Source organism: Geotrypetes seraphini, chromosome 2 (assembly GCF_902459505.1).
Source record: "Geotrypetes seraphini chromosome 2, aGeoSer1.1, whole genome shotgun sequence".
NCBI lineage: Eukaryota > Metazoa > Chordata > Amphibia > Gymnophiona > Dermophiidae > Geotrypetes > Geotrypetes seraphini.
In genome coordinates, this window is record NC_047085.1 from 127,440,755 (window position 1) to 127,466,316 (window position 25,562).

Below are 25,562 nucleotides of genomic sequence, written 5' to 3' on the forward strand. Positions count from 1 at the left end.
GAATCAAGTAGTATTGTAACTGTATTGATTAAAGTTTATAAATAGGAAATGAAAATAAGGCAGTTTTTTAGGGACTAAACCCCTTTCCTCAGGTCAGGGACAGGATGCCATAACATCAGGGGTGCCCAAATGATCAATCGTGATCGACCAGTAGATTGCAAAGGCAATGTGAGTCGATCGTGTTGCCTTTCCATTCTTTTTTCTTCCTGCCTCCCTGACCAAGCCAGGCGCGTACAAGCACTGGACTCACAAGACTTCACCTCCGACGTCAATTCTGATGTCGGAGAGGAAGTTCTGGGCCAGCCAATCGCTGCCTGGCTGGCCTGAAACTTTCTCTCCAACGTTAGAATTGACGTTGGAGGTGAAGTCTTGTGAGTCTGGCGCTTGTATGTGTCTGGCCTGGCTCGGGGAGCCAGCAGAGAGAAATCGGCATGGTGGCTTAGGAGGTAAGGAAAGAATTGGGGAAGTGGAGAAATCGGTGCGATGGCTTGGGGGGCAGGGGGAGAGAGAAAGAAAAGACAGGCAGGGGGAGAGAGAGAGAAAGAAAGGCAGAAATAAAGTGGGGGGGGCAGGGGGACGAGAGAAAGAAAGAGAGATAGACAAGATAAGGGGAGGGACAGACAGAATGAAATATTGGATTTACAGTCAGAAGAAGGAAATGCAACCAGAGACTCATGAAATCATCAGACAAAAAGGTAGGAAAAATGATTTATTTTCATATTAGTGGTCAAAAATGTGTCTGTTTTGAGGATTTATATCTGCTGTACTATATTTTTGCAGTATATATGGGCCCCCTTTTACTAAACCACAATAGCGGTTTTTAGCGCAGGAGGCCTATGAGCATTGAGAGCAGCGCAGGGCATTCAACGCATTTCCCGGTGCTAAAAAACCGCTATTGCGATTTAGCAAAAAGGGAATGGGTATATTTTGTCTGTTTTGTATACTTGTTCCTGAGCTGACATTGCATATATCGTCTGCCTTGACCTCTTGAAAACCCGCGGAATATAAATAATTAACATTTTCTCTGCGTACAGTATGCTTTGTATTTTTTTAAATTTTATTGTTGGTAGATCATTTGACTTGGTCATTTAAAAGGAAGTCATATGAGCATTGGAAAATAATAATAATAATACATTAACTAATAAAAATAGGTACACATTTAGGGCTCCTTTTACTAAGTTGTGATAGTGGTTTTAGCGTGCCTTAGCATGCGCGCTAGACGCTAATGCCAGCAATTGAGCTGCGTTAGTTTTCCCGCATAGTGCGTGAGTTTGCGTGCTCTAAAAACGCTAGCGCGCCTTAGTAAAAGAGGGGGGTTAATTTTCCCCACCACCAAAATTTCCCTATCCCACCCCACCCGGCTACTTTTTCATGCCACCCCGGCTGGAAAAAAATTTCTGGGGAGAACCACTGCTTCCTCCCCCCCCTCCAATTGGTCTGGCATCCATCTTCTTCCCTCCGCTCTCTCCATAGTCTGGTATCTTTGTCTTCTCCCAACTCTGTCTTCCCCATTTCCCTTCCAGCGTCTTTTGCCCACCTTAGTCTTCCCCATTTCCCTTCTAGCGTCTTCTGCCCACTCTTGTCTTCCCATTTCCTTCCAGCGCCTTCTCCCCACCACCACCCTTCCCCCTCCCAACCTCACCGCCCTTCAGCACCCCTCACAGGGCCCGAGAATCCCCCTCAACCTTCGCGGCACATTAGTAAAGTAAGTTGCTTAAGCTGGCCGAGCCTGCCTGCCTGCAGTCACGTGTGTGTGAGCAGAAGTTTCTCCTCTGACGCAACCGTGGGGGGACTCTTCAGATAGATCTCTTAGCGCGTCTCACCCACAACAACAAACTGCCTCAGTTCTGCTCCAGGATTTACTCTCCTCACCAACTGGAGGCAGATGCTTTTCTCCTGGAATGGACAAATCAGTTTCTTCTGTGTGTTCCCTCCATTTCCTCTCATTCTTAAGACAACTTGTTAAACTCAAATAGGAACATGCCACATGTTTCTTATGATAGCTCCTCTGTGGCCAGGCAACCTTGGTACTCCCTTCTACTTCAACTCAGCAGCAGAGAGCCACTGCTTCTACCAATTTTTCCCTCTCGCTTACACAGAGTCAGGGATCTCTACTTCATCCCAACCTGCAGTCTCTACACCTAACAGCTTGGTACCTCTCAGTTTTCTCAATCTGTAATAGGATGTTTTAGAGGCTTCTAGGAAGCCTACCACTAGACAATGCTACAATCAGAAATTGACTAGATTTTCTGCTTGGTGCACCATTCATCACAAGGAGCCTCAATCTACCTCCATAAGTCTTCAGTCTTGGATTACCTGTTTCATTTGTCTCAATCAGGCCTCAAATCCACATCCATTCGAGTCCATCTCAATGCAATTGCTGCTTTCCATCAACCTATCGAAAGAAAATTCTTCTCTACCCATCCCGTGATTTCCAGATTTATGAAAGGACTTTTCAATGTCAAACCACCTCTCCAAACTGCCTCCAGTGTTTGAGATCTCAAATGTTGTTCTTGCTCAATTGATGAAGCCTCCTTTCGAACCAATGGAGGGCTAGGACTTCGATAGGAAGGCAGGACTTAAATGGAAACCAAGGTGGCAAGGGAGCCCCTTCTGAGATTCAGACAGATCTTGATCTGTTTGGGCCGCCGCGGGAGCGGACTGCTGGGCAGGATGGACCTGTGGTCTGACCCGGCAGAGGCACTTACTTATGTTCTTACTGCTCATTCTTAAATATCTCACTTGGAAAGTGGTTTTTCTCATTGCTCTTACCTCCGCTCGGAGGGTCAACAAGCTCCAAGCTTTAGTTGCAGACCCACCTTTCACAGTATTCCATCATGACAATGTGGTCCTCCGTATTCCTTCCTAAATTTTTTACCTAAAGTGGTTTCAGAATTTCATCTCAATCAATATATTGTAACTTTCCAGTGTTTTTTCCAGAGCCTCATTCTCACCCTGGAGAAACAGCTCTTCACAATCTGGACTGTAAGCGTGCTTTGCTTTCTACTTGCAATGCACTCAACCACATAGATCTGCACTTCAACTTTTTGTCTCTTTCGATCCAAACAAGTTGGGACATCCGATTCCAAGTGCACCATCTCCAACTGGTTAGCTGCTTGCATCTCCTTCTGCTATGCTCAGGCTGGACTGCATCTACAGAGTCGAGTCATAGCCCACAAAGTCGGAACCATGGGCGGCATCATTAACTTTCCTCAGGATCTACTCCTATTGAGGAAATCTGCAAAGCTGCCACTTGGGTCCTCGATTCATACATTCACTTCTCATATTGTCTGGATAATTTTTCCAGACGGCATGGCCATTTCGGCCAGGCAGTTTTACAAAATTTATTCTCCTAAGTTGCCAACACTCCAACCATCCATCCATTTTGGTTAGCTTAGGAGGTCACCAACATGCGAGAATATGCTGCCTGCTTGTCCTGGGATAAAGCACAGTTACTTACCGTAACAGGTGTTATCCAGGGACAGCAGGCATATATTCTCACCAACCCACTCACATCCCCTGGTTGGCTTCTCTGCTAGCTATCTGAACTGAGGAGAGATGCGCCCTATCCTGGGTGGGAAGGCACTCGCGCATGCGCAGTGTGGCAGTCGCAAACTTCCTGAAGTTTTACAAGCAAGTCTGCTTGCGAAACTGTCCGCCTCTGGGCTCCATGGATGACATCACCGACATGTGAGAATATCTACCTGCTGTCCCTGGATAACACTGTTACGGTAAGTAACTGTGCTTTTTGGTTATGTGCAGGAATTTACTTATGCCACAAAACTTGCTGCTCTACACTTTTTGTCTGATCTACTAAAGGAGTTGGACAATCTGACAGACAACTGCAGTTGTCATTTTGGATCTCTATTTAGCTTATCTGTTTTACTTTATGAACATCTGTGCCATCTTCTTTAATAAGTTATTTGGTTCTTTTTGTATTTAAGCATCCTAATAAGAATTTTATTGTGACTTTAAGTTATCTTTTTAAAATTTATCACTGCCTCAGCCTGAAGTGCTGTAAGTTTGCAGGATTGGTTCAATATAACATAATTTTGATGCTTGCAGTTCAGTTTTTTTTATCATGTAATATTTTCTTCTTCAGCTATTTGGCGATTATTCAAGACCAATTGCCAGAAGAAAGTCAACTTTAAAGAGTTTCCCTCATGAATTACCATGAAGAGTGCATTAAATGTTGGAACAGGGGTCAGCAACCTATGGCACATGTGCCACATGGTGGTGCACCAAGAGGTTTAGTGTAGCACACATGGTTGGTATTGCTAGCAGGGATGTCCAAGCCCTGCCAACTAAAGCTGCTCTTTGCCTGAGCCTGTTGTGCCATCTGAACAGCGGGGAATGTCGGTGGCGTGGTTCTAGCTGCTGATGCCAACACTTCTTGCACATGCTCAGTTAATGCAAGTGAACATATGTGGGGACTGCCAGCATCAGCTGCTAGAATCATGCCACTGATGTTCCTGCTGCTCAGATGGCATAGGGGGCTTGGACAAAGAGAATCTTCATCTAGCAGGGCTTGGGCATCCCTGTAAGCCAAGGTATTAGTTTTACTGTGTAAGGGGAGGAGGTTTGTTAGAGAAAGGGAACACATGGTGGCAATATTATTGTTCATTGTGTTGGAACATAGAAACATGATAGCAGATAAAGGCCAAATGGCTCATCTAGTCTGCACATCTGCAGTAACCATTATCTCTTCCTCTCTCTCTAAGAGATCCCTCCTGCCTATCCCATGCATTCATGAATTCAGACACAGTCTCTGTCTCCACCACCTCTTTTGGGAGACTAGTTCACACATCTACCACCCTTTCTGTAAAAAGTATTTTTTTTTAGATTACTCCTGAGCCTATCACCTCTATAACTTCATCCTATGCCCTCTCATTCCAGAGCTTCCTTTCAAATGAAAGACTTGACTCATGCACATTACACCACATAGGTATTTAAATGTCTCTATCATATCTCCCCATTTTTAATAGCCTTCTCTGGACCAACTTCATCCTTTTTATATCTTTTTGAAAGTGTGGTCTCCAGAATTACACACAATATTCTAAATGAGTTCTCACCAGAGTCTTATACAGGGGCATCAATATCTCCTTTTTCCTACTGGCCATACCTCATCCTATGCAACCTAGCATCCTTCTAGCTTTTGCCGTCACCTATTCAACCTGTTTGGCCACCTTAAGATCATCACATACAATCACACCCCAAGTCCCGCTGTTCTGTCATGCACATATGTTCTTCACCTCCTAAACTTATTCCTTCATGGCTTTTGCAGTTCGAATGCATGACCTTGCATTTGTTAGCTGCCAAATTTCAGACCATTTTTCCAGCTATCGCTAGGTCTTTGTCCATGTAACATAGTAAATGCATGACAGATAAAGACTTGAATTGGTCCATTCAGTACTGCCCATTAGTTGTGCCACATTAAAATACACAATTAAATTAACTTGTCCTCTTCTTTGATATTTCTGGGTTGTAGACTGTAAAGTCCACCTGGTATTGTCATAGGTTCCAAATGCTGAAGTTGCTGTCTAAGCTCACGCCACCCTATCCAGCTATCCTGTTTGCATTTCAAGTATTTAAATGTTTGTATCATATCTCCCCTGTTATTTATACATCCGGGGTGTCTACTCTATTGCAGATTTTGGTATCATCCACAAAGAGGCAAATTTTTACCCGACAGCCCTTCAGCAATATCGCTTTATAAAAATATTAAAATGAATAGACTCAAGAACAGAACCTTAAGGCACACCACTGGTAACATCCCTTTCCTCCGAGCGATCTCCATTAACCACTACTCTTTGTCATCTTCCACTCAACACAGTTCTTGACCCAGCTCATCCCAAGGGCACTCAGTTTATTTATTAGACGTCTGTGTGGAACACTGTCAAAGGTTTTGCTAAACTCTAAATATACCACATCTAGCACACTCCCTCTATCCAATTCTCTGGTCATCCAGTCAAAGAATTGATCAGATTTGTCTGACAAGACCTACTTCTAGTGAATCCATGTTGCCTCTGGTACCTGTAATCCACCAGATTCCAGTAAACTTCACCATTCTCTGTTTTAACAGCGTTTCCACTAATTTGCTTGCCACAGAAGTCAAACTTACTGGACTGTAATTCCTTACTTCCACTTTTGTGGAGAGGGACCCACATCTACCCTTCTACGGTCTTCCGGTACCATTCCTACTCTAGAGAAGCATTGGAAAGGTCAGTCAGCGGAGCCACCAAAACTTCCCTAAGTTCCTTTAGCATCCTTGGATGTGCACTATCTGGCCCTATCACTTTGTCTACCTTAATTTTAGTTTACCACTCCTCCATTCCTATTCATGTTTGTCTTCTGCGGTTCCATTCCCGGCACTTCAGCCGTGAACACAGAACATAAATATTTGTTGAGCAATTCAGTCTTTTCTTTATTAGCTTCTTCATATTCCTCCCCTTTTGAGTCTCACAATGCCACTTTTGCACTTCTTCCCAGCAATGATATATCTAAAAAAGTCTTGTCTCCCCATTTTACCGTATCTGCTATTTTTTTTTCCATTTGTATCTTTGCTTTCCTGATACTCGGCAAAGTCTAAAAACATTTCTGCGTGTGGCTTGAGCACTAAGATGCTATTTGTTGCCTCAAATAACATCAGACTGAAGCTCTCCTCAACTCTAGTAAAACGTTTAAAGAAGCCAACTCTGCGTCATGTTGGTGACCAGACCTCACTAAAGCTGCCCCTACTCACCCTGCATGTCATTCTCTTAGGGGCTTGAAGAACATGACACATAAGCGGAAACTAGGTAAGCACTGAGCATTGAGCAGAGATATTAATATGTTGGTTAAAACATGGTTCAAAGTGCCCAGGTCTTTGTAGGGGGTAATTCTGTAAAGAGTCAACTAGTTATATGCCACAAGAATATGTGTAAACAATGGTATTTTAGTAATTTATATATGGCTATGCAGTGTTCTACAAGTACATTCCAAGATGTGATGATGTGTACTTTGCAAGTTTGTGTTTCACATGGTCAAAGCATGGATGGGGGTGCATATTTACAACATAGATTATAAAATCATATAATTTACCTGCAGTTTAGGTACAAGCATATACACCAACTCTAAAGCAAAATAGGAACACATAAGGTGGCTTATGCTAGTATTCTATACAGAAAAATAAATGCCTAGTTTACTTTATAAAATAGGATTCAAATAAGCACTTTCTTAGCACCTAAATCTAGGTGCTCTTTATAGAATTACCCTTTAAGTGGGCAATTCTGTAACTGAGTGCCACAATTTAGGGCCCCCATTTTACATAGGTTGGAGTTTGTTCTATAAGAACCTAAATGCTTGTAAGTACAGTCAAACCCTCGGTTTGCGAGTGTTTTGCAAGACGAGCAAAACATTCTCGCAAACTTGTCTCGCAAACCGAGTGTTGACTCGATTTGCGAGTACCCCTCCCCCCCAATAAACAGCATCGCTCCCCTCCGCTCACAAAGGCCCCCCCCCCTGCTCGAACCAGCACCCCCCGCCTGAACAACTTGAACTTACCCCCCCATCTGGCACTGGCATGCAGCCACAGGACATGCCGGTGCCGCTAAAAGATCTTCCTGCCTCTGCCGGCCTTGAGCATGCATCTGCGCATGTTCAAGGCCTTATAATTCTCCCTCTTGCCAAGATTCTCGGAGGCTTCGGGAGGGGGGGGGGGAACGTATCAAAGCGAGTTTCCATTATTTCCTATGGAGAAATTCGCTTTGATATACGAGTATTTTGGTTTACGAGCATGCTTCTGGAACGAATTATGCTCGTAAACCAAGGTACCACTGTATTCTTATAGAATCTTAAATAATAAAATGCTAGCCGCGCATGCGCACTTGCCTCGCATGTTCCCTGATCCCTTTTCTGTCGGGATGTGGCAAGACAAGTGCGCATGCGCGCTTATTACCTCACTGATGGAGAGCAGCGAATGCAGGAAGAAGTGGCCAGGTAAACAAAAAAAAACAACCGAGCCAGCCAGGCCGCTGAGAAAGCGTGGGAGGCCTGGCAAGGGCTGCGGACGGGTAAGGAGCTGGGGCAGTGAGCCTTCCCTGTGGCTGAAATGGAGCCTGGCCACCCTCCGCGATAGACCACAGGAGTCCGTGTCCTTTTCCGCTCACCCCCCTTCCCGCGGACCCGACTACCTTGGCGATTCAAGCAGCGTGTGCACCAGTCTTCACACGCTGCTTTGGGCCCTTCTACTTCCCTGATTTGCTCTGCCGCATCTCTGATGATGTCATCAGGGACGTGCCAGAGTAAATCAGGGCAGTAGAAGGACCCGAAGCAGCGTGTGAAGACTGGTGCACATGCTGCTTGAATCGCCGGGTAGGTAGTCAGGTCCGTGGGAAGGGGGGGGGGCGCAAGGACTCTGGGGAGAATGGCAGACACCGGCCCTGTACTAACTCCCGTGGACAGGGGGAGCAGGAAGGGGTGCTGATGGACAGGGGGGGGGGAAATGAAGGGAGGCCTATTGCTGGACAGGGGGAGCAGGAAGAGGTGATGATGGACAGGGGGGGAAGGAAGGGAGGCTTATTGCTTGACAGGGGGAACAGGAAGAGGTGCTGATGGACAGGGGGGGAAAAATGAAGGGAGGCCTACTGCTGGACAGGGGGAGCAGGAAGCGGTGCTGATGGACAGGGGGAAAAATGAAGGGAGGCCTACTGCTGGACAGGGGGAGCAGAAAGAGGTGATGATGGACGGGGGGGAAAGGAATGGAGGCCTATTGTTGGACAGGGGGAGCAGGAAGAGGTGCTGATGGACACGGGGGGGGGGAAATGAAGGGAGGCCTACTGCTGGACATGGGGAGCAGGAAGAGGTGCTGATGGACAGGGGGGGAAATGGAGGGAGGCCTACTGCTGGACAGAGGTAGCAGGAAGAGGTGATGATGGACATGGGGGAAAAATGAAGGGAGGCTTACTGCTGGACAGGGGGAGCAGGAAGAGGTGCTGATGGACAGGGTGAGGTAAAACAAAGGGAGAAGGGCTGCTGCTGGATAAGGGGAGCAGTGAAGGGGTTTTGGTGGACACAGGGGAGGTAAAAATAAGGAAGAATGGACAGGAAAAAGCGTCTAAGCAGACAGAGAGAGAAAGAAATAAAGACAGACACACATATATTCTAGCACCCGTTAATGTAACGGGCTATAAAGCTAGTACTAACATAAATCAACATCAATACACTGACATTTAGGCAAATTCACCTTTGCCAGGTCTATGACTGGTATAAGTGGGCATGCCCAAAAAATTACATTACTTATGCATGTAATTTATAGTATTCTGTAAGTTACGCATGTAAATATTAGTCCCACCTATGCTCCATCCATCACCCTCTCTTCTAAGCAAACCCCTTGCATTTACACATTGTGACCAACCGGCTCAGGACAATGGGCCCTGAGCGGCTGGGACAAGGGAGTTGTGCTCTTGTGAGCCGCGGTGAGCTGCACAAGGAAAATTAGTGGAAGAAAAATACTGCCACACCAGGTAAGTGTAGTTGCTTAAATCAAACTCAGGATTTATTCTTTCATTGGTATTAAACATAAAGCTTTGTCAGGATGTTCTGCGTTTAGCAAATAGTCCCAAAACAACAGTAAAAAGAAAAACACCAAAACAGCAAAACTGTCCCAAAGTAGAAATGTTCAAAAGTTCAAGTCTTTCCAAAACTCAGGCTATTGGTTTCAGCCCATACTTATTTCCATGCAATGAAAAAAACAAAACATTCCAAACACCAACAGCCTTTAAACTTGACTGTTGCAGCACTAGTCAGAGCTACTGCTGTGACTATCCCAGCAGCTTGAATACTGGGCAGGCAGTGCGCTTCACGTGGTGATATACTGCCAAAAAGGCCCACAATCCCACCTCTAAATTACGTGAGGCGATCCCCACTACCTGGGCTGGATACAGTCCTTTTTCTCTTGAAAGAGAAACAAAAAAAAAAAAACACCTTCACATAAGTCTTTTAAATCTTCTGGAGCTCTGTGTTTCTAAAGCTCCTACAGGGCATAACATAACCTTGGAAGTCCTTCATACAGTAAGGTCACAGCTACTCACTTTTATTCCACGAGTGGCTTGCCTTCCATGAAGCAAACTTCCATTGGAAGAATCTCACTCACTGGAGCAGCAGATGGATCCCGGTCAATTTCCATGGCTTGGGGGTTCTTCATTCTCCTTGAAAGATGATTCTTCTCCGGCTTCCACCAGCTCCATACATTCTAGTGGTGAACCACTATCAGGATCTCCCAGCCCTGAGCTCTGCTGCCTGTCCTGTGCCTCTCCTCCTCTTAACTGACTCTTCAGGAGTATTCCTCTCTGAGCAACTAGTTTGCAGCCCCGCCCCCAACCCTCAGGTGTGAAGGATTTCCTATCAGCAACCCTGGAGGTGAGAGGGGGATGGGCGCTCTGCACTCGTGCTCTCTGCCTCCCTCTAGAGTCTAAGGAAGAAACAGCATCAGGAGTATCAATAAGAGATTTACTGGAATCAATGGGAGAAGGGTTTGTCTTTAAACTAGACTCAGTTCTAGGGACACGCCTAGTAGGCATAGGCTGCGTACCACAACACTTAGAGGCATTCTATAACTGGGTCCTAGAATTTATGTGTGCGCTGAGCATTATTCTATAAAAACAAGCGTGTTAGCTAAGTCAACAGAAATACGCCTACATTTAGGCACACTTACTGATGCACATCACCTACATTTGGGCCTGCCAACTTACACATGTCAATAGCAGGGATAAATGTATTTACCTAAGTTTGGCACTATATTGTGTAACTTAGAGTATTCTATAAGGAAGGCACATAATAAGGGGTAACCACTTTGCATGTTTAAAATTATAGATTAGTACTGAGTACTCTGCTACTACTTATGCACATCAATGTATATTCACATATAATTGCTAGTACTATATTTTATAAATTAAAAAATGCAAATGGCACTTAAATTTAAGTGCCCTGTTATAGAATGAAGGGGATAGTGTCCAAGTCTGTAAGTAAGCCTTGCCTGGAGGACTTCTCAGCATTCTGTTGCAAGGCCAGTCAATGCCTGTTGCCCAGTAGACATTTCCTAGACTTCCAGGTGTTCTTCCAAATGGATTTTTAAACATCTGACCCCCCTACCAGACATAACACAGTTTTATCTTTTGAGATATTCCAGTCAGTGACGGTCAGATTAAGCAGTGTCCTACACTTCAACCAAGATAAATGCAGCAAGTAGTCCATCCCCCAGTGACTCTGGTTGCTATATGTGCTAGTATCAGTTCTGGTCTGTGCCAACACCAACCACAAGGTCATGTCTCAATGAACAGTCCTACCTGTGATCTCTTAAACCTCAGTTCTGGAAAGCTTTATGATTAAACTAGTAGCTTCTGCATCTGCGGCTCTCTGGCCACTTGAACTCCAACTCCTCCACAACAATCAAAGTGTCATAATTGGAAGAATTCATAAGGCCCAACTCTGACAGTTTTTCAGAGAATGCTTTTGAAGAGGATTGTTCTCTGGGCATTTTCTGAGTGCCCTTTAGACAGCCTGCAAGAAATTATTTCTTACTGAAGATTGTGATTTCAAACCTTCAAGGATTTCCAAGGGGCATTTTTTTTAACCACATATACACATTTTCATCTCCTGTTTATAGAATTATGTCTGTTACAGCTTACTGTATATGCCTTATTAGAAGGCAATCTCCTGAATAAACATACAAAATATGTTTTTATTATTATAGATAATGGAAAACCTCCTACCCTGGTGACCAGTATGATAGATTACAACATGCCAATCACAATGGCCTACATGAAGCACATGAAGTTGCAACTACTCAATTCACAGCAAGATGAGGTAATCCTGAAGACTGTATCATGTACACAGGAAAACGTTTTGTTAATATTGTGTGGATTCCTATCAAAGTTAATAAACTTTACCAATATCTGCTGTATTCCCATTGAGAAGGCAACTCTCCTTAAATGTTTCTATCAAAACCAACAAAAGTCAAGTATAATATTTAAACATTTTGTGGTTCTTGAATACAAAGAATTTTGACAAATGAGCCCTCAAGGGAAAATGGGGAAATGCAAAGTGTATTCAGACAAAAGAGTGCTCATTAGCATCTTTGTAAGTGCCTTGTGGTGAGAGATTGACATTCATAAGGACATTAATAACTACATCATTGGTTGCTTTGCTTCCTGGTAAAGAAATATACAGTACATTGTTGTCAATTGTTATAGGCTGTAATCTAAGAAACATGTGCAATTGACTGCCTGAAGGAACTCTAGTGAAAGTTTAGTTGAAAATAGTATAGATTTCTAAGGAAGGGAGTGAGAAACCCATGCTTGACTTTTTAAATTAGTGGGAAGCATCACAGTTATCCCGTAGAAATGGTAATTTTCACCTTTCAAATAGATAACATAATAGAAATGTGATGAAAAATGGCTACTAGGAAATAAAAATAACATAGAGGGCAAAATTTAGCTGAATAGCCTACATCCAATTTAAAATGGCGAAGTTGTGCATTTTAAATTACAGTTTGTGGATTTTCAGCAGAGTTATGCATTAAAGTGAGAATGCTGAAAATGCTGGCATAATTTTAAACAGATAACTTATCCATTTAAAGTTATTCCTGCTCTTTTCTGCATTCAAACTGATCACGTAACCTGATGTCTCTCAAACTGTGTGCCACAGCACAGTGGGGTACCCCGAAGAGGTTCCAGGTGTGTCACGATTAATTCCAGAATTGTACTTTATTTTTTTTAAATTTCTTTCATAAGCATACATGAGAATAGATGACAAATACATCACATACACAAGAGTCTGTCAATATTATGAGTGTCTGTATATGTAAGGATACAACCAACCAGACAAGCATCATTCTTTGATGTGATTGGTCCTTTTAAACTAACGGCAAGTAATTTTATTTTTATTTTTTAGGCAGTAGTTATCCTAACTTGAGCAACAAAGCAATCAAGGCTTTGTTACTATTTGGATCTTTTTATCTCTGACTTAGATTTTTAACTCCGACAGAAATTAAATTAAAAAAAGGAGAACGACTGCAGATGGTGGATTATGAAATGTGTGTTTGCTTGTCAACTATCGAGCTGTGTTTTTAGCTAATTTGTACTCAAAAACAAGAACATCTACCACATTGATTAGCAATTCTATTCTATTTACTTTAGTTTCACCGTTGTTACAATTGCCCATACATAGCATAAAGAACTTTAAATAAATAATTCTCAGATTTAATTTTTTGTTGGTTTTGCAATTTTATACTTTCAATTATATTGTGCCATGAAAAACATTTCCTTCGTTTAGTGTGCTAGAGCTAAAAAAAAGTTTGAGAGACACTGATGTAACCTAAAAGAAAAGCAATTAACATTCACTGCTATCTGTATAAGTTTAAACAATATCTTTGAAACATTTCCAAATCCTGCCCCAATTTAATAATGAGTAACTCTAGCCATTTAAGTAGCAATTCTATAATTTGGGAGCTTCCCTTTTAAGTGCCCCAGTGTTGCGTGGGGAGCACCTATTATATAACAGTATCTGGGCACTTGGTTTCAATTATAGAATACAACAAAAAGGCAACCCAGCTGGTCCACAGTAAAATGGTGCAACCAAAGAACAAAAAGAGAAAACTGTGGAGCTGATGTTCGTGATGCAGTGACTTATTGTATCACACAAAGATGTAGATGTCTATGCAATTAACAGTATCTACATTAGCAACCTACATTAGCTTGGAAGGTAAGGACTCGGTATGGGCCGCGTTTCAACTTAACCATCTTTCTCAGGGATCCTAAGGTTAGAGGTGAAATTAGGGCAAATGTGGATACTAGCAGAAATGAAGATAAAACCTACCAGTGCTGGTGTTTCTCTTTGTGCCCCCAATCAGTGGATGAGATCTTCTTTAATCTGAGTTTGTAATTTCTTCTATCAAATGATATGACAGTTTGCTCTTCAGAATCTTTCGCTCCACTACCACATATCTTATTTTTCCCAGGCAAGCAACAGCATATTCTCACATGTGGGCGACATCATCCATAGAGCCCCGGTACAGAAGGATCCAAGTACATCACCACTTTAAGAACTTTATAAAGTTCCCGACTGACCATACCGCGTGTGCATTAGTGCCTTACCACCCGATGTAGGCGTGCGGCTCCCCAGTTCATTGTTTTCTGCGGAGCTGAGAAGTCGCGTCATTGAACGTTTGTTCTTTTTCTGCCTTGCCTTCCTGCTTGCGTGTTAATTTTCTTTCTTTTTCAATTAGATTATTCTTTTCTTCATTTAAAAAAAAAAGAAAACCAGTTTTCTTTTTCCCCGTTCGCCTTCGGGCTTCGATGGTGGGGCCTAGGAATTCACTTCAGCCTTCACTTTGAAAAAACGCACCTTAAAAAGCCGCCACCTTCGGCAAAAACAGTTCTTCAATGCCATTATGGAAGAAGTCCAGTCTTCCTATCCTTCAACGTCCATGGCACCACAAGTACGGGCACCGCTGTCATCTAAGGCACCGTACTCTGGGCCACCGTCTTAAAATGCACTGAGATATTCATTGGTACCGTCTTCTACCCCTGCGTCGAAGCCTCTTGCTCCTTCAGACCAGCTTCCCAGGTAGGGTCACAGGCCACTAAGGATTTGAGTCCAGGTCATGCCGGCCAAGCGACGACCCTTTATGCAACTCGCTGCACAATCCAGGGGTTTCTCTTCTTCAGAGTCATCCTCTTTGGAGCGGGTCGCAGCACCAATGGCACCGGCAACAAAGCCGCAGGTACCAGTGCCTTCTCTAAAAGAACAATTTGAAGAGTTCTTTTGTGCGGAGTATGGGGAAATATTTCAAAAATTATTACACCCGACACCGACTCTGCAGACAACTGACTCCACAGGCACCAACTCCACAGATACCGGCCCAGCCTGAGCGTACCAATACCAGAGATGCCATTACCAGTCCTCAGTCTGAGATGCAGTCTCCTGGTTCTTGGCACTGCCCATCATGCAAATGTGCATCAAAGACTCATGCTTCTAATCATTGACCTAGCTCATTGAGGCATTGTTCCGCTTCACCTAGACATTCTCAATCCAACAAGTATTCTCGCAAGTCCAAACATATTTCTCCTAAGCGTTCAGAAAAGTGTAAACAATGTACGTCGCCGGACTAGTACTGATGTAAAAGAAGACATAGATCTCAGTCTCTGGTCATAGATTCTGACCTTCACATTGAGTCTTCTATTGATGATTCTCCATCCACAACAGAAGCTTATGATTCTCCGGAGCAGCATTCTCCACAGACTCCTATCAAGGAATCATCTCCACCTGAGACACTTTCCTTTACTCATTTTATAAAACAACTTGGTAAGGATATGTCTGTTAAACTGGAAGCGGACTCCAAATATACTCCTAAATATATGGAGACTATGGATATTAAGCATCCTTCTGAGGTTATTAAACTTCCTCTTCATGCAATCTTGAAGGATACTCTTCATAAAAATTGGGAATCTCCTTTATCAGTACCAGTTGCTCCCAGTAAGCTGGACTCTCTTTATAAGATTGTGCCCACTCTAGGATTTGACAAGCCTCAACTGTCTCACCAATCCTTAGTGGTGGAGTCTACTCAAAAAGTCTACCTCCTCCAAGGTTTATGCCTCAATTCCACCAGGGAGGGAGGGTCGCACCATGGTTGACGTCTGTATCAAAATTCCATGTTGTCCAGTCGTGTGAATAATTATACTTCCATTTTACATGTTATCTCAAGCATTTGCTTAAGCAATTTCCAAATGTATCAGAAGTCTCTCCCTTCTCACCATATTAAGGGTTTTCAACAATTGGTCTCCACCCTTCTTCAATTATGTCAGCATTTAGTCCAATCTGCTTATAACTCTTTTGAACTATCTTCAAGAGCTTTGTCTATGTCTATAGCTATGCGAAGACTGGCATGGCTCAGGATTGCTGACATGGATGTCAATCTTCGAGATTGATTGGCTAATATTCCCTGTCTGGGAGATGAGCTTTTCAGAGCTTTGTGCTCATGAGAAATCTTGGGACTCATTAGTTAAACCTAAAACAAAGCTATCCACTTCATGACCATTTAAATCTTCTATGTCTTATCAGAGACGTTATTCAGCTAAACCATCTACTGCTTCACGTCCTCAGCAGAAACAACAACATTCTCAGAAAGCTTCACAGTCTGCTCCTGCTAAATCTACTCAGTCTTTTTGACCAGTTACCCGAAAGCATAGTTTCCATACAATTACCTCTGCCTCTCCCTCAAAAATAAGAGGTCATCTTCAACTTTAGTTTAATCGTTGGGAGTTGATCACAACAGACCTCTTTGTTCCAAACATCATATGAGAAGGTTACTCCCTTCATTTTCTCACAGTTCCTCCAGACCATCCTCCAAGAGAGTCTGCTTCCAATCTCCTTCAACCCTCTCTGCTTCAGAAGATTAAGAATCCACTTCTTCTCAATGCCATAGAGAAGGTTCCTCCAGAACAAGAGAACACAGGGTTTTACTCTCGGTATTTTTTGATAATAAAGAAGAGAGGAGGTCTTCAAGCAATATTGGATCTTAGAGCTCTCAACAAATTTCTGGTCAAAGAGAAATTCAGAATGTTATCTCTAGCAACTTTGTATTCCCTTCTCAATCGCAACGATTGGCTATGTTCTCTGGATATCAAAGAAGCCTACACTCATATTTCATATTCATTGTGAAGACATGACAGCGTTGGCGCTCAAGCCGTCTTTTGTCAGCTAAGTCCTTGAACGTGCCTCCCTTTGAACGTGCCATGGCCCATCTAGTCTGCCCACCCCAATGATCCTCCCCTACCTGTCACTGTGAATAGATCCCACATGCCTATCCCATTTGGCCTTAAAATCAGGCACGCTGCTGGCCTCAATGACCTGAAGTGGAAGACTATTCCAGCGATCAACCACCCTTTCAGTGAAAAAGAATTTCCTGGTGTCACCGTGCAGTTTCCCGTCCCTGATTTTCCACGGATGCCCCCTTGTTGCCGTGGGACCCTTGAAAAAGAAGATATCTTCTTTGACCTCGATGCGGCCCGTGAGATACTTGAACGTCTTGATCGTGTCTCCCCTCTCTCTGCGTTCCTCGAGTGAGTAGAGCTGTAACTTCTCTAGCCGCTCCTCGTATGGGAGGTCCTTGAGACCTGAGACCATCCGGGTGGCCATTTTCTGAACCAACTCTAGCCTCAGCACATCCTTACGGTAATGCGGCCTCCAGAATTACACACAGTACTCTAGGTGAGGTCTCACGATTGATCTATACAATGGCATAATGACTTCAGGTTTACGGCTGACGAAACTCCTGCGTATGCAACCTATGATTTGCTTTGCTTGTTAGGATCTCGCCATTAAGGGTGTAAGTCCTGCATGGATTTTGACTGCCCAAGTGCATGACTGCATTTTTTTGGCATTGAAGCTGAGTTGCCAGGACCTAGACCAGCGCTCCAGTAGAAGTAGGTCATGCATCATGTTGTCGGGCATTGAATTTCTGTCTGATGTGCTTTTGCCCACTACATTGCTTAGTTTGGCGTCATCGGCTAATAATGTTATTTTACCTCGGAGCCCTTCCGCCAAGTCTCTTATATAGATGTTGAACAGGATCGGGCCCAGGACGGAGCCCTGAGGCACTCCACTGATCACCTCCATCATTTCGGAGGGGGTGCCGTTTACACTACCCTCTGAAGCCTACCTCCAAGCCAGTTCCCAATCCATTTTGTCAATGTGTTGCCCAATCCCATAGAACTCATCTTGCTCAGCAACCTGCCCAAAGCAGCTACCATCCACTTCAGGGACAAGGCAGCCTTCCAGGTCAGTCAAAGGAGTCCCGACCAATCGACAGCAACAAAATCCGGGCCCCAAGAACACACCCCAGCTAGAGTCCATGGCTTTGACGCACCAACCACACCAGAACAGTTCCAGGAAAGAAGAGATGCGCTCCTCTGGTTCCAGAGCAGCCGAGAGCGGGGCCGCAGAAAAGATGGAGTACTGGTCCCCGAGTCAGAGCCACAAGCATCAGCCCAAAACCAACGCCCAACCAGCTCCCGGACACAGGGCTGGCCGCAGGACCCAGGTAAGTATCCAATAGGCAAGGAAGCAGTCCACTGTCAATCTACCGGCCTCCATGAAGATAAGGGACCCATAAAGCCCCAGCAACAGAAGATAGCCCAGCCCAGAGCCTTCCACAGGGGCCCACAAGCTAGGATCCAAAATAGCCAAGTAAAGACAACAATGGGCAACCAATCAAAAAGAAAACCAAAGCAGCCAAGAAGGACTACAGCAGTCAAGGTGCCATTGAGGAAGGCGAACCCTCTGTCTCCTCCAACCAATCCAGGAAGCCCTGAGCTGTAGCCACGGTCTCGTAGAAACTGGTAGAGCCATTATGGGAGATGCGGAGCTTCGCGGGATACAGAAGAGCAAACCGGATCTTGCGGGCAAAGAGGCGAGAGCAGAGAGGACTAAACTGGTGACGCTGTTGGGCCACCTTGGTGGAATAATCCTGGAAGCATAAAATCCTGTGATTCTCATGCATCAGCTGGCACCCTCCGCGAAGAGTCTGCAGCACCGCAGTCTTATGTGCAAAATTCAACAGGCGCACAATTATCACCCTAGGTCAGGCGTCCACCTCCTGCTTGGCTCCCAGCCTGTGGGCCCTTTCCACCCGCAATGGCCCAAGGCCCTCCGGAAGGTTAAGGGACGTGGTTAGCCAATGTTCAAAAAAGGCACGAAGCTCTAGGTCAGGCAGAGATTCTGGGAGCCCTACAAATCGTAAGTTGTTGTGCCGGGCTCTATTTTCTAGGTCCTTCAGGCGATCCTGTAGGGCCCCTAGGTGACGAAGCTGTGCAGCCTGCTTGGTTTTCACACCTCCCACATGGTCCTCCACTGCACTCACCCACTGCTGAAACTGAGTCAGGTCTCAACTCACACCATCAATAGCTCCCTGCAAAGTCTCCAGTTTCGAATCAAGATGCTGCTTTTTTTTGCCCAGCACTGATTCCATTGCAGCCATAACCTCCACTGTCACCTCAGAGACCCAGGAAGACACGACAGGAGGGCCCGTGGGGCTCGAGCCATGTACCATCTTGCCATCCAGAGCGCGGTTGCGATCTTTATCTTTGCGCAGAGTTTTAGAAACATAGAAAGATGACGGCAGATAAGAGCTACAGCCCATCGAGTCTGCCCACACCATTGACCCACCCTTTTAAGTCTACTGGCCCCCTTAAGTCAGATCATACTGCCACTCTACTGACCCGCTCTATTAAGTCTATACCCTAGTGATCAGCGGCACACAAGCAAAACAAAAGAACAGCTGAATGCCGGAGGTGTTCAAACGTGGGATCATCCTGCACGGGAAGAAATGGAATAAAAAAGACGGGATTTTAACGAGTTGGCGGTCGGAGAAGAAGTACTCAGTGTCTTCCCCGGAGCATGGCGTCACGTGACCTTAGCCGCAAGGAGATATTTCATTCTAGAAACATAGAAAAATGACGGCAGATAAGGGCCATAGCCCATCAAGTCTGCCCACTTCACAGACCCACCCCCCTGAGTCTGCTCTCCTGGAGATCTCTCTCCTAATGACCCATCCTTAACTCCACCCTCTTAAGGATCCCACATGGGCATCCCATTTACCCTAAAAATTTGGCACGCTGTTGGCCTCGATTACCTGTATTGGAAGCTTGTTCCAATGATCAACCACTCTTTCGGTGAAGAAATACTTTCTGGTGTCCCCATGAAATTTCCCGCCCCTGAGTTTAAGCGGATGCCCTCTTGTGGCTGAGGGTCCCTGGAGAAGGAAAATATCTTCTTCCACCTCGATACGTCCGGAGATGTATTTAAATGTCTCAATCATGTCTCCCCTCTCCCTACGTTCCTCGAGAGAGTAGAGCCGCAGCTTGTTCAGCCTCTCTTCGTATGAGAGGCTGAACAAGCTGTCATCTACTTTTATTTATTTATTCAATTTTCTATACCAGTGTTCTTCAACTGCCGGTCCATAGACCGGTGCTGGTCTGCAGAAATTTCCTGCCGGTCCACAGTGCACAAAGCCATGGGCAGCAGCTCCTATCACATCCCGCGCCTCATCTGGAAGCCTTCCCTCTGATGTTGCGGCATCAGAGAGAAGGCTTCCGGTTAAGGCGCACAATGTGCATAGGAGCTGCTGCCCACGGCTTTGTGTACTGTGGACCGGCAGGAAATTTCTGCGGACCTGCACCAGTCCATGGACCGGTGGTTGGAGAACACTACTTTACATCATTGAATGCTGAGGCAATTCTTCCAGTGTTCATGACTGCAATTTAGATGTCGAAGAATTTGTTTCCAAACCACAGAGGACATTTTTGCAGTACCACGTGCACAGAAGATCCCTTTACATTCTATGATTTAATCCAGGGGTGCCCATACTTTTTGGGCTTGTGAGCTACTTTTTAAATGACCAAGTCAAAATGATCTACTAACAATAAAATAAAAAAAAACCACAAAGCACACTGTACGCATAGAAAATGTTAATTATCATTCCTATTCCAGGGTTTTTCAAAGAGGTCAAAGCAGATGACTCTATGCACTATCACCTCAGTAACAACCATACAAAAATAGACAAATATACCCCCCTCCCTTTTTACTAAACCACGATAGCAGTTTTTAGCGCAGGGAGCTGCGCTGAATGCCCAGCACTGCTCTCGACACTCATAGGCTCCCTGCGCTAAAAACCTCTATTGCGGTTTAGTAAAAGGGGACCTTAGTGTAAAATATAGACAGCAGATATAAATTCAGACACATTTTGATCACTACATTTAAAATAAAATAATTTTTCCTACCTTGTCTGGTGATTTCATGAGTCTCTGGTTGCACTTTCTTCTTCTGACTGTGCATACAATCTTTCTTCCCTTCTTTTAGCCTGTATGCTTCCTCTCCTCCAGACCTCATTCCTTCCCCCAACTTTTCCTTCCTCTTCCCTGCCCTTTCTTTCTCTCTGCCTCCCTTTCTTTTTTTTCTGTTTCTCTTCTTTCCTTCTGTCTCCCTGCCTGCCCTTTTTCTTTCTTTCTCCCTGCCCTCCCCCAAGCCACTGCCACTGCCATTGCCATCGGGGACCAGGACCCAAACGCCACCAATAACAGGCCCCAAGCTCTCCCTGCTTCGGCCAACCAGCATTCCTCTCCCCGACGTCAATTCTGCCGTCAGGAAGAGGAAGGCTGATCAGCCCAAGATCGTGATCAACCTATTGGGGGAAATGCTGCCGGGTCCTGCCTTCATGGAAACAGAAAGTAGGCAGGACCCGGCAGGAAGAAGAACAAATGCTTCACTAACCTGTCTCCCGCATTAGCCCGTAGCGAACGCTTGCTTCAGGGCTCTCAACATGTGCGTGCCGGCTTCCCTTCTCCCCCCCCCCCCAGACTTAACATCCGGTTTCGGAGGGAAGAGAAGAGAAGCCGGCATGCACACGATAGAGCCTGGAGCATAAGTTTGCTACGGGCTGAAATCTCCAAGCCGGGTTTTTTTAATGTTCAACAGCGGCAGATGACAGTTGGGCGGACCGCTCAGCTAAAAGGCCCTAGGGAGAACACTGGAGAGGAAGGCTGATCGGCCCGAAGATCAGGACGGCAACACGAGTCTATCACGGAGCCCGGGATGGGCTCCGCGATCGACTCACGTTGCCTTCCTGAGCTACTGGTCGATCGCGATCGACGTATTGGGCACCCCTGGTTTATATGATACAATTTTTCAATGTTGACTCTGCTACTATGAAGGTTTATATTGCTAAATATTCCTTAATACCTCAGTGATCAACACCATGTACTTGGACCTCCATTATCCCGATATTAGTAAATTATTAGATGTTATTTTCTAACAGTTTGTTATCAGCTTTATTACTGTTTATGGTTCACACTTATGTTTTTCACTACTGGAGTTTTTCAAGCTATATCTCCACATATCTTACAATTATACTTATACCATTGATACTTAAATCGAAGTATCTTTATATATCTTAGGAGTGCCCTTTAATTTTATAACTTTTTTATGCATTTAGTCTCCCTTAACATCAAGGGTTTAAACAACCCTTTAAAAAGAAACCTTATTAACGCCAGTGTGATTTTTCTTCAAGAAAACCATTTGAACTCCTCTGGCACTCAGCATGTATGTAATAATAAATGTAAATTAATAGCTTCTTCTTCAGCTCTGAAGAAGAAAAATGGAGTTGCTATTTTACTTAAAAACTCCTTTATAGCTACCTTAGTCAGACAGTCTAACGATAATCAGGGCAGATGGGTTCTAATAGAATTAACTATTAACAATATTACTTTTGTATAGTTTAATTTATATGCCCCAAATGTTGATTCACCTGAATTTTTCCATGAAGTTGCTACAGAACTTGCCAATTCTGGTCAGACGTATATTTTTATAGAAGGTGACTTTAACTTGGACGGAGGTGGCAAAGGTGACTTTAACTTGGACGGAAATTTTGGCAGTCGGAACCCAAGCACAGTACTAGGTAGAGCTTTGGATTCTTGCCCAGAAATAGTTAAGAAGAAAAAAATTTAAAAAATTTAAATTGAATCAGGGATCCTGCGGAGTTGGAGGCAGCTTGAGTTGAGGGGCTCGAATATCTTGTTGCACATGCCTCCTTTTCCTGCCCTCCATCTGGCAACTCTATGCAGCATGCAGTGCTTCCAGCACGCCACCTGTAGCTGACCCAGACATCTTCCTATGACGTCAGAGCTGATATCGGATGGAAGGCTTCGCGTCAGCCATGTGCAGTGCCCGCTGCCCTGCGAAGAAGTGTGGCAGGAAGGTAGTCTTGTTGGAGGGGATCAGAAAAGGAAAGAAGGATAGAGCGGGCATGCGTGTGTTGCACCAAGGAGGAAGCGAGTAGGGACATGGGAGGGGCCCAAACGTTGGACACAGAAGGGAGGGAGGGAGTGTGTTTTTGGACACAGAAGGAGGGAGGGGCATGAACTTGGGAGAGAGGAGGGAAGGAGGGATGCTGAAGTGGGGGAGGGAATAGAAAGGGAGAATTGTTGGGCATGAGTGTGTCATTGAGAGGGTAAGAGAGATGGTATACACGGGGGGATGGAAGAAAGTGAAGAATATTTGGTCATAGGGAAGGAGTGAGGTACTGATGATAGGAAAGAGAAAGATGAGAAGGAGAAACATTGTGGTGGAAAGGGAACAGTGGGACAGATTGAAAGGGATGCAAGAGGGAGGAATGTTGGACATAGTGGTAGAGGGAATGGAGGGAGAGAAGTGGCATGGTGCTGGAGAGGGGTGATAGAAGGAGAAATGTTGTGCATGGGGCTGGTGGGCAGGGACGAAAGATGCTGCACATGGTCCGGGGGATGCGAGAGGGATAAATGCTGGACCATGGTAGGAGGAACCAATGGACAGCAACAGAAGAATTTGCAGAAGACGGGAAAGCGGAAAAAAGAAACTGGGACCAACTTGATGGAAAAATAAGTCTCCAGACAACAAAGGTAAAAAAAAAGGAATTTATTAACTAAAATATGTTAGGTTTGGGAAATATATATAGCAGATGTCTTTGTATTGTATTCAAAAGAAAAGGAAATGCATTTCTGGTTTTATTTCTACAGTGCTGAAGTACTTGCTGACCCTTGCTATGGCTGGTGGGGATCCCCAAGCACCGCCAGCAGAGTCTTTGTATTGTATTCAAAAGAAAAGGAAATGCATTTCTGGTTTTATTTCTACAGTGCTGAAGTACTTGCTGACCCTTGCTATGGCTGGTGGGGATCCCCAAGCACCGCCAGCAGAGGACCTCCTCCAGGGATGGCCAGAACTCCCTTCCACCAAGCGTAGCAGTCACTGGCACCGAGGTGCCAGCATCTGTGACTCAGGGACACTTCTGCTGCCTGCCAAGCTTGGCAAAAGGGACCCTAGGCCACCTGAAGAGGAAGTCCTCAGCTGACATAACTTGGTATTTAAATTTATATATTATAGCTGAGTATTTATATTTTATATTTACATTGTATCCCAAAAATCCTGATGCATAGGAAAAAGAACGGGAGGCCGAATGGATTCCCCAAAGTAGAGGGTCCATAACTCGAGGGGGGTCCTTAGCTTCCTCCTTAAAACACAAAACCGAAGACACCTGAAGAATAAGCTCCGGTAGTTTTTCCTGGTGAAAAATGTGCACAACCGAAGCATCCTCACCCACCGGCATCTCAGAAAAGCAATAGTCCATATCATCTGTTCCCCCCGAAAGGATCTTGTGGATCATCCAAAAGGTCCAAGTCCTCATCAGGCGAAACCATGTTAGTAAAGAAAAAATCCTTGTCCCAAGAAACCTGCAGTCGCTTGGATGAAGACAGGGGGAGTGGGGAGGGGGAGGTCTGGACAGGGGCAGATGCTGAGGGGCTGTAGCAGCAAAGAGGCCTGAATGGACCCAGCTGCTAAAGCAAAACTGCAGACAGCAGCCGATATAGCAGCAAGGGAATCCCCAGCACTATCAGCGGTAAGGAAACCCTTATTTCCCTGACCAGCGGCTGGAGAAATCCCTGTGTGGGCAATAGGGGAAGCTCGGGCTTTCCCACTGCCTACAGCCGATGAGCAGTGTATGTGCAAAGGGGAATCCTGCCCACCGGTCCCTTGCAGCAGCTGGAGCACTTCGTGCACACACCAGCCACATCCGCTGCTTGATGGGCACACAACGAGCACTTTTACTGCTTCTTTAAAGTGCTCATTGTGAACCGCTAAGGAAACAAAAACAAAACCGCCAGTTTACAATAAAAACCAATTTACGGCTTCCTTTCAGACCGACACTGCTTCAGGGCTGTTTTTTTTTTTTTAATTTAAATAAAAGTAAAAACTTTAATGGACAAAAGAGCAGACCTCACAGGCTCTCAAAGCTGTAGTCTTTGCCTGTTTGTGGCAAGGTATACAGCTGAGATTCCTCTAAGAAAAAAATATGGGGGGGTAGGACTCAGCCGCTGAGTGTGGTACCCCCAAGTTCGGACGGACCTCTGAATGGTCCCCCAAGCTCTTCCCAGACAGCAGAAAGTTCAACAAAGGCCACTAACTATCAAAGAGAAAGACTACACAGGCTTATCACCTTCACCTGCTGGAGACTGAGAAGAGACTGATTGTAGATGGAACTGCAGGGTAGAGAGTTGCACGAGGACAGAAATCAAGTCTGTCCCCGCCCATTCCTGGTAGAATCAAACCCATTCCTGCCCATCCACACTGGAGTCAAGCCCATCCCCGCTGGAATCAAACTGTCCCTATAAACTTCAGAAGTAGTTATTTCATTTAATTATGCTACTGAATTAAAGGCTCTGGTAGAGCTCCATTTACAAATAAGCAAAGATACTTTATTAATTTGGAAATATAAATTGGGAAGATTACATACTTTACAGGCTCTGGCAGGGCCTTAGGCCCCTCCTATGCATTGCACTGAGAAGAGGAAGGCCCGACATTCTGAAGAAGTGGGCCTGCCAGCCAGAGGGATTAGGCATCTCTGGCCGGTTTGCTTATAAAGGTATGGGGGAGGGGGTCCGGGTGGGCCTTGGGGGTTGGGGTGATGCATTTGGGGTTGTCAGGAGGGGCTGGGCATC

At 44.9% G+C, this 25,562-nt stretch overlaps 1 protein-coding gene across 4 annotated transcripts in view; it reads left to right on the forward strand.

Moving 5' to 3' along the window:
- The window catches only part of NOL4 (nucleolar protein 4), a 664,456-nt gene that overhangs the window by 278,160 nt on the left and 360,734 nt on the right, over nucleotides 1–25,562 (forward strand). For all 4 annotated transcript variants that reach the window (XM_033934882.1, XM_033934883.1, XM_033934884.1 and 1 more), the window contains one exon: nucleotides 11,732–11,844. In XM_033934882.1, the coding sequence (XP_033790773.1) occupies nucleotides 11,732–11,844 (113 nt within the window). The remainder of the gene's footprint in view (nucleotides 1–11,731; nucleotides 11,845–25,562) is intronic.